This window comes from Vombatus ursinus, unplaced genomic scaffold (genome assembly GCF_900497805.2).
Source record: "Vombatus ursinus unplaced genomic scaffold, bare-nosed wombat genome assembly UNPS02010394.1, whole genome shotgun sequence".
Lineage (NCBI taxonomy): Eukaryota > Metazoa > Chordata > Mammalia > Diprotodontia > Vombatidae > Vombatus > Vombatus ursinus.
The window spans coordinates 406,018-420,330 of NW_020950172.1; the positions used below are offsets into that span (position 1 = coordinate 406,018).

The 14,313-nt window shown below is 51.3% G+C and overlaps 1 protein-coding gene across 1 annotated transcript in view; it reads right to left on the reverse strand.

Annotated features, from left to right (window-relative positions):
• The window catches only part of PHF21B (PHD finger protein 21B), a 137,720-nt gene that overhangs the window by 3,404 nt on the left and 120,003 nt on the right, over nucleotides 1–14,313 (reverse strand). The window contains exons 6-12 of the mRNA XM_027854354.1: nucleotides 12,697–12,748; nucleotides 7,062–7,138; nucleotides 6,008–6,062; nucleotides 5,050–5,072; nucleotides 3,133–3,291; nucleotides 1,384–1,459; nucleotides 197–300 (exon numbers count right to left, since the gene is read on the reverse strand). Coding sequence (XP_027710155.1) covers nucleotides 197–300; nucleotides 1,384–1,459; nucleotides 3,133–3,291; nucleotides 5,050–5,072; nucleotides 6,008–6,062; nucleotides 7,062–7,138; nucleotides 12,697–12,748 — 546 coding nt within the window. The remainder of the gene's footprint in view (nucleotides 1–196; nucleotides 301–1,383; nucleotides 1,460–3,132; nucleotides 3,292–5,049; nucleotides 5,073–6,007; nucleotides 6,063–7,061; nucleotides 7,139–12,696; nucleotides 12,749–14,313) is intronic.

Genomic DNA, 14,313 nt, shown 5'->3' on the forward strand with positions numbered 1-14,313 from the left:
GGCTGAGCTGGGCTGGGCAGGTCTGGGCTGAGCTGGTCTGAGCCAGGTTGTGCTGGGCTGGGCAGGGCTGTGCTGGGCTGGGCTAGACTGGCCTGGATTTGATGAGGCAGGACTGGTCTGGGCTGAGCTGGGTGGGCAAGGCCGGCCTGGCCGGGGGCACACTGCCCAGCCACCCTGCGCCCAGCTAAGGGCTCACCTTCACGGCCGTGTTCAGGAGCCGATCCTTCTGTTCCAGCTGTCTGCGCTCACTCTTCAGTTCACTGCTCCTTTTTAGGAGCTTTCTCTTCTCCTCTTCTTTGACTAGGAGACAAGAAGCCCCCATCCCGGCCCCAGGGTCAGGCACAGGCTCGGGAAGGAGGGCAGGCTGGCAGGACACCTCTCGCCATCCTGCCTCGCTGGTCCCAAGTCATGGGAATGGGGCAGTGCCCTTTGGGATAAGCTCCCACTCCCCCAGCTCTGGGTCCCTAAGTAACTGGAGCAGGGCTGTTGAAGGCACAGAATCCCAGCTGTGGGTCTGCAGGCATAGTTTTCCATCTCTCTGAACCTCAGTTTCCTCCTCTGTAAAATGGGGGGAAGGTTGGCCCTCCCCTAATCCTTCTGTCCCTAAATGCTGGCTGATGGGATCAGATCACTGGCCTCAACTGGCCTCAGTGGCTATTTGGTACAAGGAGAAGAAAACTGAGGCCCAGAGTGGGGAAGGGCCTTACCCAAGGCCCCACAAAATAGGTGATGATGGTTTCTAATGCACTCACTACCCTGTGGCCCTTCCCTTCAGCCCCTCTGCCCAAAGACAATGGCCCAGGCTGGGGCAAAGAGAAGTCCTGGGTTTGAATCTCAGCCCTGCCACCTCCTTACTAGCCATGAGGGTCAGCATTCTTCCCTGTAATATGGGGCCACCCATGACCACATTATCATGAATCCTTCCAGGAGAGGGCAAAGTCAGAGATATAGAGGGAGCCTGGGCTGGGAGTCAGGGCTCCTGAGGCGAACGTGTGGGCCTCAGTCTTCCTCTGTCCTGTGAGGAGCAGGCAGCACAGTGCTCTGGGCAAGGAGGGAGCTCTGGACTCAGAGGCAGGAGGCCCTGGCTCTGCATGGGACTCCCAGCTTTGCCCCAAGAGCTCCTGCAGGTTCCGTCCCCTCCCTAAGAGCCCTGGCGGCCCCTGAGGCCCCTGACGGTCTGGAGTCTGTGACCCAACAGACCATTAGCCTTGTCCTCACTGTTCCAAGGCTAGCTCCTTGCCTGCAGCCCTGGCAGAGGGGTCCAGACCCCAGGGGCACCTGGAGGAGCACTGAGGCAGGAGGCAGGGGCCAGGCAGTCCCCAGACCTGGTAGCACTCGCCCCTTCTCTGACCATGGCTCAGTCACGTCCAGCGAGACCCCTACCTGTTTTGTGGGTGACATAGGAGTGAACAATGGCTAACATCCCCGTCCAGGGCACAGTTTCATCTTTGTTCAACACCTGGAAGAGAGAGGGAAGGGAGCAGATGTGAGGAGCTGGCACCCCGGGCCACAACGAGATGAGGACTGAGCAGGGCAGCCGCTCGGGCAGCGCCTAGAGCCTGCCTTCCCCGGCCCAGCTCACAGAATGGGCCCAGATGAGGCTGGTGGTGAGAGCTGGATCCCTGGGCAGCTGGACTAGCCCTGAGCCAGGCCAGGCCAGCCTGGCCTTCACTGAACAGGCTGTTACCAAGCTGGACAGCATCCAGAGGAAGGCGGTCACAGGAGGAAGAGGCCTGGACCCCAGACTGGACACGGCCACAATGCAGGGTCTGGGCTCTCTGTTCACGCAGGTGAAGGGAAAGCCTGGGGGAGGTGCGAGAGGGACATGACAGTTGTCATTGGGCATATGAAGAGCGGGGATCAGCCATGCTCATCTTGACTAGAGGGCAGACCAAGGTCCAGGAAACAGTCCGGCTCAACCCAAGGAAAAACTTTTTGGACAATCAGAGCTGCCTGAAAGTGCAAGTGGCTACCTAGAGAGGTAGTGAGTTCCCCATCCTCGGAGGTATTCAAGAAGAGACTGGATGACCGCTTGTGAGGAATGCATGAGAGTGGATTTCTGTTCAGGTTGATGGCATGTCTCTGAGGTCCTTGATCAGCCCAGATACTCTTTGACTGGTTACTGATCTGGGCTGTTTGCTGCTCTGATAGTGCTGGGCAGCTCTGCCAGTCACTGAAGGAGTGGAGTACAGAGGAGCAGGAGGGTGCCATTGGCCCCAAGGACAAGGACTCTGGCAGTGAGGGAAGATGCCCCAGGGGCTGGAGACTCGGGTGGTCCATGCCAAGCATCTCTCTGCTCCCCCTCCCCATAGATCACTAAAGTGATGAGAAGAAGGAGGGGTCATCCAGCTGAGTGCGGGCAGCCCTCCTGCATGACCTAGGGAGGCAGAGGCCCTGGTGTGTAGGGAGGGGACTCCCATTCTGCTGCTGGGCAGCTCCGGTGTTGGTGAGCTTTTACAAAAACACACTCAGTGCCTACTGTTGCCAGGCAGACCCCATGCCAGGGGCACAAAGACAAAAAGGAAAACCGACCCAGCCTTCAAGGGGCTGGCATTCTAGTGTGTCATGGACTCGCTCAGAGAGAAGCAGAAATAGTAGAGGCAATGTAAGGACAGTCACTTTGAGGAGGGTGGGGAGGCCCAGGAGAGGCCTCATACAGGAGCGGGGACCTGAGCTGGGCCAAGAGAGAGGGAAGTGAGGAGGGAGGGAGGGTGTTCCTGGCATGCAGAATGTCCCGGACAAAGGCCTGGAGATGGGAGAGGATACTGCATCCTTGGAATAGCCAGTAGGCCAGTTGCGCTGGAGCCCAGAATGCATGGAGAGGAGTCCTTTGTAATAAGCCAGGAAAGGCTAGCCTAAGTCTCCATCCCTGGAAAGCTGCCTGGACTCTGCCCTCTGGTGCCAGGGCACCCCCCTTCTCCCCAGGGTTTCCAGGACCCATTGGCCCAGTGACCCTGCTCCCGGCCACCTTCTCTGCTGGCCATGCTGCAGCCAGTGGACACCCATCCTTGGACCCAGTGTGGCCTTCTAGAACTGCTTGGAGAAAGAGGCCTTCCCTGTCTCCCTCCCCAACTGTCCCCCCCCACCTCTGCCTAGGCACATTGCCCTCCCCCTGCTCCTGGCTGGCCCTACCTTCTCTTGGCACTTGGGACACACCCAGACACCCTTGGGTGTGGTTTTGAGTGGGGGTTCGAGGCAGCTGAGGTGGTAGGCCCCCGGGCAGGTGCCACAGGGCTGCAGGTCGGTGCCTCTCTTACATATCACACACACCTCCTCATGGGAGATCTCATTCTGAAAGACAGAGGAAGAGGGGGTGAGGTGGGAGGGGTGGCCGGAGGAGCTGTCAGGCTTATCTGTTTTCTGAGGCCTTGAGGGGCCAGACAGAAAGGAGTCCTGCCCCAGCCCCACCTCGGCCCCACTGCAGACCCCGGTCTCTGAGGGAGGTCACCTGAAAGGAAGGTCTGCCCCCTTATAGGCCTGTGACGGTGGATGCTCAGATGGGAGAAACCAAGGCCCAGAGAGGTCCCGTCGGGAAGGGCAGGGCTGGCCTTTGGTCCCTTATCCAAGGGACATCACCCGTGGGAGCCTTCGTTTCCTCATCTGTGCTGTCTCCCTCCTCCCCAGTTTCTCTGAAAGAGGTTGCAGGCCCACCTGGAGTAAAAATGTGCTCTGGCACTTTCCAGTGGTTGGAACTGGGAAGTCCCTTCTCCCATCTAACTCATGCTGTCCTCGGTCCCTCCAGGCAGAGGCAAAAGCTCTGACACTTACTAGCTGGGGTGACCGTGGGCAAATAATTTTTCTCCCCTGAGCCTCAACGTCCACTTCTGCACAATGGGACTAACAGGGCTTGGATCCTCGGATTGAGCTGGAAAGGTCCTCAAGGACCATCTGAAGCCCACAAGGAGGAGTGGCTTGCCCCAGACCAGGAGGTGGCAGAGTTTGGATTCCCAAACTTCAGGTGCTGGCTGGTGAGAGGTAAGGGCTTGGAAACCTTCACGCATCCTGGAAGTAGGAGCCGAGATCCTTTTGTGGTCTCCGTTGACCAACCGGCACTGAGATCATCCAGGAGAGCTCCTCTGCTTAACAGAGGAGGAAGCTATGACTCAGAATCCCAGGGACTTGTCCAAGGTTAAAGCCAGCCAGCGGCAGGGCCACGATGAGGAACTTGGGCTCTCTCCACCCCCATTACTGATTCCCCAGGAATTCCCCTGCCAATCAACTTGGAGCCTGGGATATTGATGCCTGGCATGCAGAGTCCAAGGCTTTGAAAGGTCCCCAGAATTATAAGGGAGCCCTGCCATGGCCCTGCCTGTCTCCTTACTGAGGCAGGGAAATGGGTACAGGCATTCCAGAGAGACTTGAAAAGACAAAGGCTGAAACACAAAGGGTTTCCTGCTTTTCCACCACTCACCAGAAATACAATACACGGACATAAAATCAGAGCTTCGGAATCTGAGTCATGAGGCACCTCCACTCTAACAGGTCACCTGGCTTCCACACGGACACCTCCTAGGGCTGACACCCAGCCTCTCCCCAACTCCCTGAACATTCCCATTAATCAAGGCTGAACTCTAATGGACTCCTGCCCCCCACCAGATAGGGGCAGCCTAGTTTCCAAATGACAAGCCCCCAAGGTACACCCCTGCAGACACACAGACACTTACACACTCACAGTTATACACATTCACACAGTCACTCATACACACTCACACACAGTCACTCACGCACACTCGCATATACACTCACACACTCACAGTCACTCATGCACACTCACACTTACACATACACTCACACACATTCACACATAGTCACTCACACACACTCACATATACATTCGCGCACACTCACATAGTCACTCATGGACTCACACACTCACACTTACACTTACACATACACACACACTCATACAGTCACTCACATACACTCACACTCACATACACATTCACACACACTCATACAGTCATTCACACACTTACTCATGCACACATATGCTCACACATGTTTTCACACTCACACATGCAAGGGCGATTCATTTTGGGTAGCACATACCTTCCAGCAGGGCTCCTCATTGGCTAATGCATGAAACAAGGGCAGAGAACAGTTAGTGGAGAATGAGGAAGTTCGTGGGCTGGAATTCTCTGGAGGCAGGACTATGAGAGGTCAGCCAAGGCCTGAGCAGGGAGGGGAAGGCAGGGCAGAGGGCACATCTACCTCAGCCCCAGGGCCAGGTGAGAAGCAGTGGTTCAGAGGCATCACAGCAGATGTGGGAGACATTCCAGGGTCTGCTAGCCTGGCCCAAAGGTGGCCAGAATCAGGGGTTGCCCTTCTGGAATGAGACTAACTTGATGGTTGCACTGGCCACCTTAAGCCAAAAGTTCTTGGTCCTCACTGAACTACTGAATGACAAAGCTGGAAGGAACCCTAAGCTCAGCACCTGCCTACCTTTTATCTAATGATAGGGAAACCGAGGCCCAAAGAGGGCAGTGATTTGACTGAAGTCACGAGGTAACAGAGCAGGAATCTGACCCCTTTGCAGTGACCAGTTCAAACAAAACAAGGCCAGTGTAAACTCAGCTCTTGAGGTCCTTCGGCAGTGCGGGCACGGGTTCAAGGTACTACAGGCTCCACCCTGAGCCTCCGTTCTCCCTCCATACATTATCTGGTCTGTTGTACTGACAGGGCTGGGGACAAGGCTGGAAGGGAGAGCAAGGCAAGAATCATGCCTAGTTCGTGGAAATGCCGCTTTAAAGAGCACTGTAAGAAAGTCAGGACATGTGCGTGGCAGTGGGAGCCGGCGAGAAGAGGAGAAGAAGGGGAAATAGTAGAATCAGGAGGTCCCTAGTGACCTTCTCAAATTCTTGCAGTGGTTCAGGGCAGCTGACCACGTGCTGCCAGTGGTCCGGGGGAGCTGACCATGGTGCTGCCGTCTGTCCACTCTGATCAGAGAACAGGCCTCCTCAGGGGCCCTCCCTTCAAGCACGCAGGGACTAGGGGTCAGGGCACTTACCTCTTGTTGACAGGAACAAAGGGCTGTTTAAACAGTTGGATGCCAGGCGTTTCCGCTGCAGAGATGAGAAGGTCTGCATGAGTACCCTTGCCTACTCCAAGAGCTGCCCCCTCTTAAGTTCTTCCCTGCCTCCCCACTCTTCACCTGACTCAATACCTCCCACTCACTGAGAGGCACCCAGGGAGCAAGCTGCCATGATTCATGTCCAGCTCCTAAATTGGGGGCTCTTCCCACTGCTCCAGAAATAAGTTTAGCCCTGACCTTCCTCCCTCCCTACTTGCTGTGAAAAATCTTGGCTGGCAAAGGGCTTGGGCAAACTAAGGATCAGAGTTTGGGCTCTGGACAATCCACAAAGAGACTCTGAGATTTTCAAGAAGTCTTCCCCCCATTTTGCAAAGCACCCCCAGCCTCAGCAGCCAGAGATGGCAGAGTCCTGAGTTAAAGCTAAGCCACCCACTGGCTGGATGATAGCAGCTCCCATTGTGCCTAGTACAGTGGGGTGAGCCTGGTTCTGGGGTCAGGTCTGGGTTCAGATCTCACCTGGCACTCCCTTTAGTAGTGTGTGACCTTGGGCAAGTCATTTAACTGCTAATGTTTCCATTTCTTTCTCTGTAAAGTGAGGGGATGGGACTCAATATCCTCTGCCATCCCTTTCAGCTCTAGAGGTGGGCTCTTGTGATCTCATTTGAGCCCAGAAGCAGCCCTAGGAGGTAGGTGTTATTGTTACAGATGGGAAAACTGGGCATTATATAGTTAAATGTCTTGCAAAGGGTCACAGGCCTCATAATATCAGAGATGAGACGCAAGCCCAGTGTCCTGTCCAGTCCACGTAAGCTGAACTGTTAGGCTTCACCATGCGGAACTGCAGGGAGAAGAAAGACGGCATGTGTCCTTGGCACTACACCCTACCAGACTAGAGAGACAGTGGGATGTGGGGACAGGGAGAGGATTGGAACTCAGGCCTTGTGACTGTCAGGGCTGGGCTATTTCTAGGACACTGCCAGGGTCCTCCCCCTGGCTGCCATCTCCCTGTGCCTCATGCAGAGGCACTCACCTCAGTCTCCAGGAGTCCACTGTATGCTGGGTTCGCCGTACTTCTCCTCTTCCTTTCCTGACGCTTGCTCTGGATTTCTGGAAGGGCAGAAATAGACAATGCCCATCCTGTGATATGGCCTGGCATCATTCCCAAGGGCCAGTGACCCCCTGGCCATACCCATTTCCTTTCCCTAACATAGTCACAACCTCATTTGGGACTTGTGCCTTTGGAAATCAAGGTGTCAGGAAGCAACATCTGGCACGAATTCCCCAGCACATCCTGTGGTCCCAAACTAACCAGGTCATGAGTGGGAGGCAGTCACCAAAGCTCCACTGTGCACAGCTGGAAGGGACCTCAGCCAAGCCAGCTTCTTGCTTGGTGTAGGAATCCTCTCTATAGCACCCTTGACAGGTGGTCAGTCAGCCAGTCTCTACTTGAACCACTCCAGCAACGGAGAGCTACTATATAACAAAGCCACTCAGTCTAATTTTAGATATCTCTGATTGGTGGAAAGTGCTTCCTTTCTGGTTAGCCAAAATTAGCCCCTGCAGCTTCCTCTCACTTACATTACTTACTTACTTCCTCTCATTCTGCCTCCTGGGGCCGAGAACAAGGCCAACCCCTCTTCACTAGCACAACTCTTCCAATTCTTGAATCTTGCACCAAGACTCTAAGTGTCTTGCTACCATTGGCCCATCAAATGAGATACGTGAGATGGTCGTAAAGCACTGAACATAGTGCTGTACATGTGCCTGGCACATAGTAGGTGCTTCATACATGTTCCCCTTTCTTCCCCTTCCCAAAGCCCAGCTCATCATCCCTTCCAACCACAGTCTTATCTCCTTCTTTGCTTTGACCACTCAGCTTCTAGAATTGTCTACACTGGTCTTATCCACTTTCTAACTGCCCACTTTCTTCTGAATCCCTCAGAATCTGGCTTCTAACTTTAGTCTTCCCAAAGGTTGTCAAGATCTCTTTCTATTGGCTTTTCCCCCACTCCTTCATCTTGACAGTGTCAAGCTGATATTGTCATCACTGCTCCTTCCTCCTGCAGGCTCCCCTCCATTGAGTTCATGCTCTAACTCTCCTTCATCCTGTTAATAATCCAGATACATTGACATTCTTACTTTTTCCCAAGCTCCACACTCCTTACCTCACCTCAGCGCATTTGCAGGTTACCTGTGCAGGGCACCCCTTGCCTGGAACAGGCATTTCTCTTTTCCCACCTCTCAGAATTCTCACTTCCATTCACAGCTCAGCTCAGCTCAGGCATCACCTTCTTCAGGAAGCTTTCCTGGGCCCCTAAATGTTAGTGCTGCCTGCACTTTCAGGATGTCTTATGCTGACTTACTGGTGCAGGTGCTACATGCTGCTGTAGAATGTAAACTCCCTGGGTGCAGAAGACGTGTTGTTTTGACCTTCCTATTCCATTATATTCTTAGGGCCCACCATGACATGGTGCCTTGAACCCAGTCAAAATTTAATCAGTCAGATTTTACTTAACCTCATTCTCACACTCATCACAATTATTTCCCTTTGTGTCTGAAATTTCATTTTTTTTAACACAAATGCATTGTTGGTGGAGTTGTGAACTGATCCAACCATTCTAGAGAGCAATTTGGAACTATGACCAAAGGGCTATGAAAATGTGCATACTCTTTGATCCAGCAATACCACTTCTAGATCTGTATCCCAAAGAGATCATAAAAACAGGAAAAGGACCCACATGTACAAAAATATTTATAGCAGCTCTTTTTGTGGTGGACAAAAATTGGAAATTGAGGGGATGCCCATCAGTTGGGGAATGGCTGAACAAATTGTGGTATATGAATGTAATGGAATACTATTGTGCTGTGAAAAATGATGAACAGGCCAACTTCAGAAAAACCTGGAAAGACTTGTATGATCTGATGCTGAGTGAAGTGAGCAGAACCAGGAGAATGTTATACACAGTAATAGCAATATTGTATGATGATCAACTGCAAATGACTTGGCTATTCTCAGCAATCCAAGAGAATTCTGAAGGACCCATGATGAAAAATGCTATCCACCTCCAGAGAGAGATCTGATGGAGTTTGAATGAAGATCAAAGCCAAATTCTTTCACTTTCTTCATTTTTTATGAGTTTTTTGGATCTGTGTTTTCTTTCACAACATGGCTAATGTGGAAGTGTTTTACATGACAGCACATGCATAACCTATATCAAATTGCTTACTGTCTCAGGGATGGGGGAGGGGAAGAAGGGAGAGAGAGAATCTGAAACTCAAAATTAAAAAAAAACAAGGGTGAAAATTGTTTTTACGTGTAACTGGGGAAAAATAAAATATTATTTTTATTTTTTATTAATTTGTTTTTAGTTTTCAACAATCACTCCCATAAACTTTTGAGTTTTAAATTTTTCTCCCCTTCCTTCCCTTCCTCTCTGCCCAAGACAGCATGCAATCTGATATAGATTAGACATATACATTCCTATTAAACATATTTTCACATTAGTCATGTTTGAAGGAATAATTAGAACCAATAGGAGGAACCACCAGAAAGAGGAAACGAAACAATGCTTCAATCTGCATTCAAGCTCCATAGTTCTTTCTCTAGATGTGGATAGCGTTTTCCATCATCAGACCTTTGAAAATGTCTTAGATCCTTGCATTGCTAAGAAGAGATGAGTCTATCAAAGTTAGTCATCACACAACATGGCTGTTAGTGTGTACAACACTCTCCTGGTTCTCCTCACTTCACTCAGCATCAGACCATAGAAGTCTTCCCAGGTTTTTCTGAAGTCTGCCTGCTCATCATTTTTCACAGCACAATAATATTCCATTACATTCATATACCACAACTTGTTCAGTCATTCCCCACCTGATGGGCATCCCCTCAGTTTCCAATTCTTTGCCACCACAGACAGAGCTGCTATAAATATTTTTGTACATGTGGGTCCTTTTCCTGTTTTTATGATCTCTTTGGGATACAGATCTAGAAGTGGTATTGCTGGGTCAAAGGGTATGCACATTTTTATAACCCTTTGGGCATAGTTCCAAATTGCTCTCCAAAATGGTTGGATCAGTTCACAACTCCACTAACAATGCATTAGCATTCCAATTTTCCCACATCTTCTCCAACATAAAATAGTATTTTTAAAAGGAAGGGTATGAAAGGCCTGTAAAGTGGACTTTATGATTACTTTTAAAAGGCAATATTAATAGACTGATTCAAATGCAAAATTTTTGAGTTCCAAATTCGCTCCCCCACTCCAGCTCCTTGCCCACCCCTTGAGAAGGCAAGCAATATGCTATAAATTATGCATGCATCAATTATATACATATATACACGTGTATTTATATATATGAAATTTACTTCTCGAGATGTCCAATGAAGTTCATTCATTCCTGAGGTGACCTTCCAGTCTATTTTTAGCACATGGAACCCTACCTATCCTTTCCCTGAAGCCTGTGAATTATAGGGATAGGGGCTGGACCCACCTCTAGTTTCACTGAGATTGGGGAGAATCTCCCAGCCCTCAGCACCTTCTCTGAGGATTATTGTCTTGGAAAGTTGCCTAGACCTGAGGGGTCAGACTCCACCCTAGCCCTGCTACTGGCAAAACTCCCAAGTTTAGCCAGAACCAGTATAAATGTGATTGGGAAATGTTTACCAAGATAAAAAAAAAAATACAATCAAACCTAGATAATGTTCATCTGTGATTTTCTAAGTCACTGGCCTCAAATCCTGAAGGGTTAGATAACCTGCCCGGGGTCATACAGCCAGTGCGTGTCAAAGGCATGGCTTCCTCTACTACTCTGTCATGAATTAGGAAGTGCAATTTCCCTTTCCCTCCAAGAGTCACATCATTTCTACTTGAACTACCCCTTTCTCCTCGTTGGTGAGCATCAGGTGCCTGGGAACAATTTCTCTTAGCTCTTTCTTCACATTTGTAAGAATTGAGGATTAAGGAGAACACAGAAAATACTGGCTGAGAGACAGACCAAGACAGGGAGAGAGAAATGGAGAGGGACGGATGGAGAGGCCGAGAGAGAGAGAGAGAGAGAGAGAAAGGGGGAGGAGAGAGGGAGCTAATCACAGGGAGAGAAAAAGAGACAGACAGAGAATGAGGGATAGACAGAGAGAGAGCTCTGGCAAATGTCCAGCTGACTGAAGTCCTCCATCACTATTATACCAATCAATCAATCAATGAGCATTTATCAAGAGCAGCATTGTGACCCATTTCCCAAGTTCCAGGATTTCTTCCTAGGGGATCTTTAGTTCACTTCCATAAAAAGATCCCTTCTGTCTCTCCCTTCATTGACCTTCCCTTATACTTTCCTCATACTTTTCCTGATGCCTCCTGGATTCTCTCACCTAAATGTATCTCCTCAACCTACACAGCTACGCTACCACCCATCCCTCCGTGGATTCCCCCTTGACCATGGTGCATCCTCCCAGAGCCATACTCCAGGTCTGGGTCTAGTCCCACCAGGTTTCAAAAGCACTTCCCTCTCACCTTGCTTGTCACTGTGCCTTATGTCATCCTTGGTATGTGGATGTATGAGGCCATGGATGTCATGGGCAACTGCTCTCTGGGACTTTGCCTCCTCTGAATTGCTGAGCATATCTCCCAATGTTCTTCCCCCGTGCTCTCTGCAGCATCTGGCTTGATGGGCAAACATCAGCAGTGACCTGCCTCCCCCCTTCCTTTCCACCTTCACCTTCTGATTAAGTCAGGAAGATGCCAGATAAATGCATTGCTCTCTCTCTGTGATCTCTCCCTGGCCTCTAGCCCAGCAGGGCTAGCATATTTTAAGCCCTCAGTCTGAGTTCAGAACCTGCCTTTGGACACCAGCTGCCGCAATATTCCCCTCTGCCTGAAGATGCCCTCAATGCCTCCAATGGGCAGCAGGGATGGAAATGCCACTTGTGCCCCAGGTGGGCGGGATCTGGCTCCAGCCTTCATAATCTGCTGCCACCCCTCCTGACAGTGTCCACTGTCCTCACATGATTCACCACAAGGGGAGGAGCCATTGGGGATGACCAGCGTTCTCTGTTCACAGTTCTCCTCCCCTCTCTCCAGCCTTCAAGTCTTTGCTCATGCCGTCTCCCATGCTGGGACACTTGGTTTTTCCCCTCAGAGGCTGAGATATATTGTAGCTATTTGTGTTACAGTCTCCTCCTCCTAGATAGAAAACTCCAAGAGGGCAGGGCTGTAGCTCTTCTTAGCTTTCTCTCTCCCCCAGCAGAGGTTTCTGCACACAGTAGGCACTTCATGTTTGTTGGACTACGTTGCACTGTGGGGTTTAGTGACTCACACCCCGCCCCAGGTCCTCAAGCAGGGTCTGGATGACCACCATTCAGGTTGGTTGGAGGAGGGGTTATTTGGGGGCCACAAGTCAGACTGGAAGGCTACTGAGATCTCTTCCAGTTCTAAGGTGTTCTGATTCTGTGTGGGTTGTGAGGACTGGAAGTCAGCTGGCTGAGCCTTCTCATTGCAAAAAGGAGGAAACTGAGTCCTAGAAAGGGTATGGGCTTGCCTGGGGTCCCACCAGCTGCCTGAAGTCTGCCCTGACCCTCGGGGTCATCCTCAGCCTGCCTATCCCACTCAGCCCCTGTCCAGATACAGGAAGTCTTCCCTATCGTGGCCCTGCCCACCAGGACATCTTACCTTCCAGGTGTTCAGCTGTGACCAGGCCTAAGGCCACCATGAAGGCGATTTTCTGAGGGGAAGAAACACACAAAGAAGAATCAGTTTGGCCACATGTTTGGCCATGCGCTCTCATACCCAGACCTTGAAGAAACCCTGTACTGGAGGTGTCTTTGTTTGTTTAGGTGGACACGCGTCCCCAGTTTGAACATTCAAGCTGGGAATCCACAGGTGAGAGGAGGGGAGGAAGGAGGTGGGGGGGCAAGCTGAGTATAGTGCAAGGTGTACAGCAACATGGAGGTGGAAAAGCCCTGGAGAGAGCTGTGGCTCCAGTCTCCACTTCTACTGAAAAGCAGATCAATCAACCAACAAGGACCTTTGAAGCACCTACTATGTGCTGTGCCAGGTATGCTATGCTAAGAGCATCAAAGACAAAAGTCAAAAAGCTTTTGCCCTTAAAGAGCTGATATTGTAACAGCAGACAACGCGAAGGTATGTAAGAATCTGTAAAAAGCAGAAGCCAGGTGGTCTGGGGGGCTGCAGGAGGCACTGTTGGCTGGGGGAGAGGCTGGAAAGGCCCCCCACCATGGTTAGAGGGGGGTTGGCACTGGAGCTGGCTCAATGATTCCAAGTGGTTTGAAGGGAGGGGAGCCTCCCCAGGATGGGGGAGGGGGAGGTGTAGCTGGTACAGAGGCATCACAGTCACTTTGGTTGGACCGGAGCACGGACAAAGCTGAATAATGTTCAAGGAGGCTGTGAAGGGAGGGCTGGCATCGGCTCATGAAGACCACTAGATGCAAAACAGAAGAGTGTCTACGTCATTGCCAGTGGCCTTTACTGAGCAGGGAATGGATGTGGCCAAATCTGAGCTTAGATGGTCTGGAGTGGGGAGAGGCTGGAGCGGCGCAGACCCTCTGCGATAGCATTCCAATAGTGCTGAGGTTGGAAATGAGATTTCGGAGAACGCGGAGAGTATGTGGGGGGTCTATGAGGGTAGACGCCTTTAACAGGGGGTTCCCCAAAATGCAGAACAGGAGACACCAGGAAAGAGAAGGGCCCTTGGGAACACCTTTAATGCCTGACAGAGGAGCACAAATTCCCAAGAGAATCATTATATCAGACACAGCATGATCAGCCAGGAGCTCGACTTCCGGAGGGACCTGGGGTTATCCTCCTGAGAAGCTGCTGTGTGGCCCGGCACACCGCTCGGCGTCTCCGGGTATCAAGGGTCTTCTCTACACAGTAATGACAAGGATGATCCCACTGGCTGGCTCATGGGGTCATTGTGAGGACATGGGGGAAGTGCCAGCAAATCTGGAAGCTCCAGAATGTCCACTAGGGCAGTGGCACCAAGGGCCCACGAGCCAGGCTTGCTCAAAGGCAGCAGCTGGACAGAGTATGTGTCTCCAGCTGAGCAGCATTTCTCCACAGGACCCTGGAGCCATGTTTCTAGCCTTGCCTTTGGAGGGCTCTCCAATTCATTTCTTCTTTAACTGCTCTCAAATCCCAAAGCCACCCCCACCTCAACTCACCTCTCTCAACATCTCTTTCCTTCTCTCTCTCTCTGTCTCTATCTCCCTCTCCCTCCCTGTTTCTCTCCCTCTCTCTGTCTCTGTCTCTTTCTGTCTCTGTCTCTCT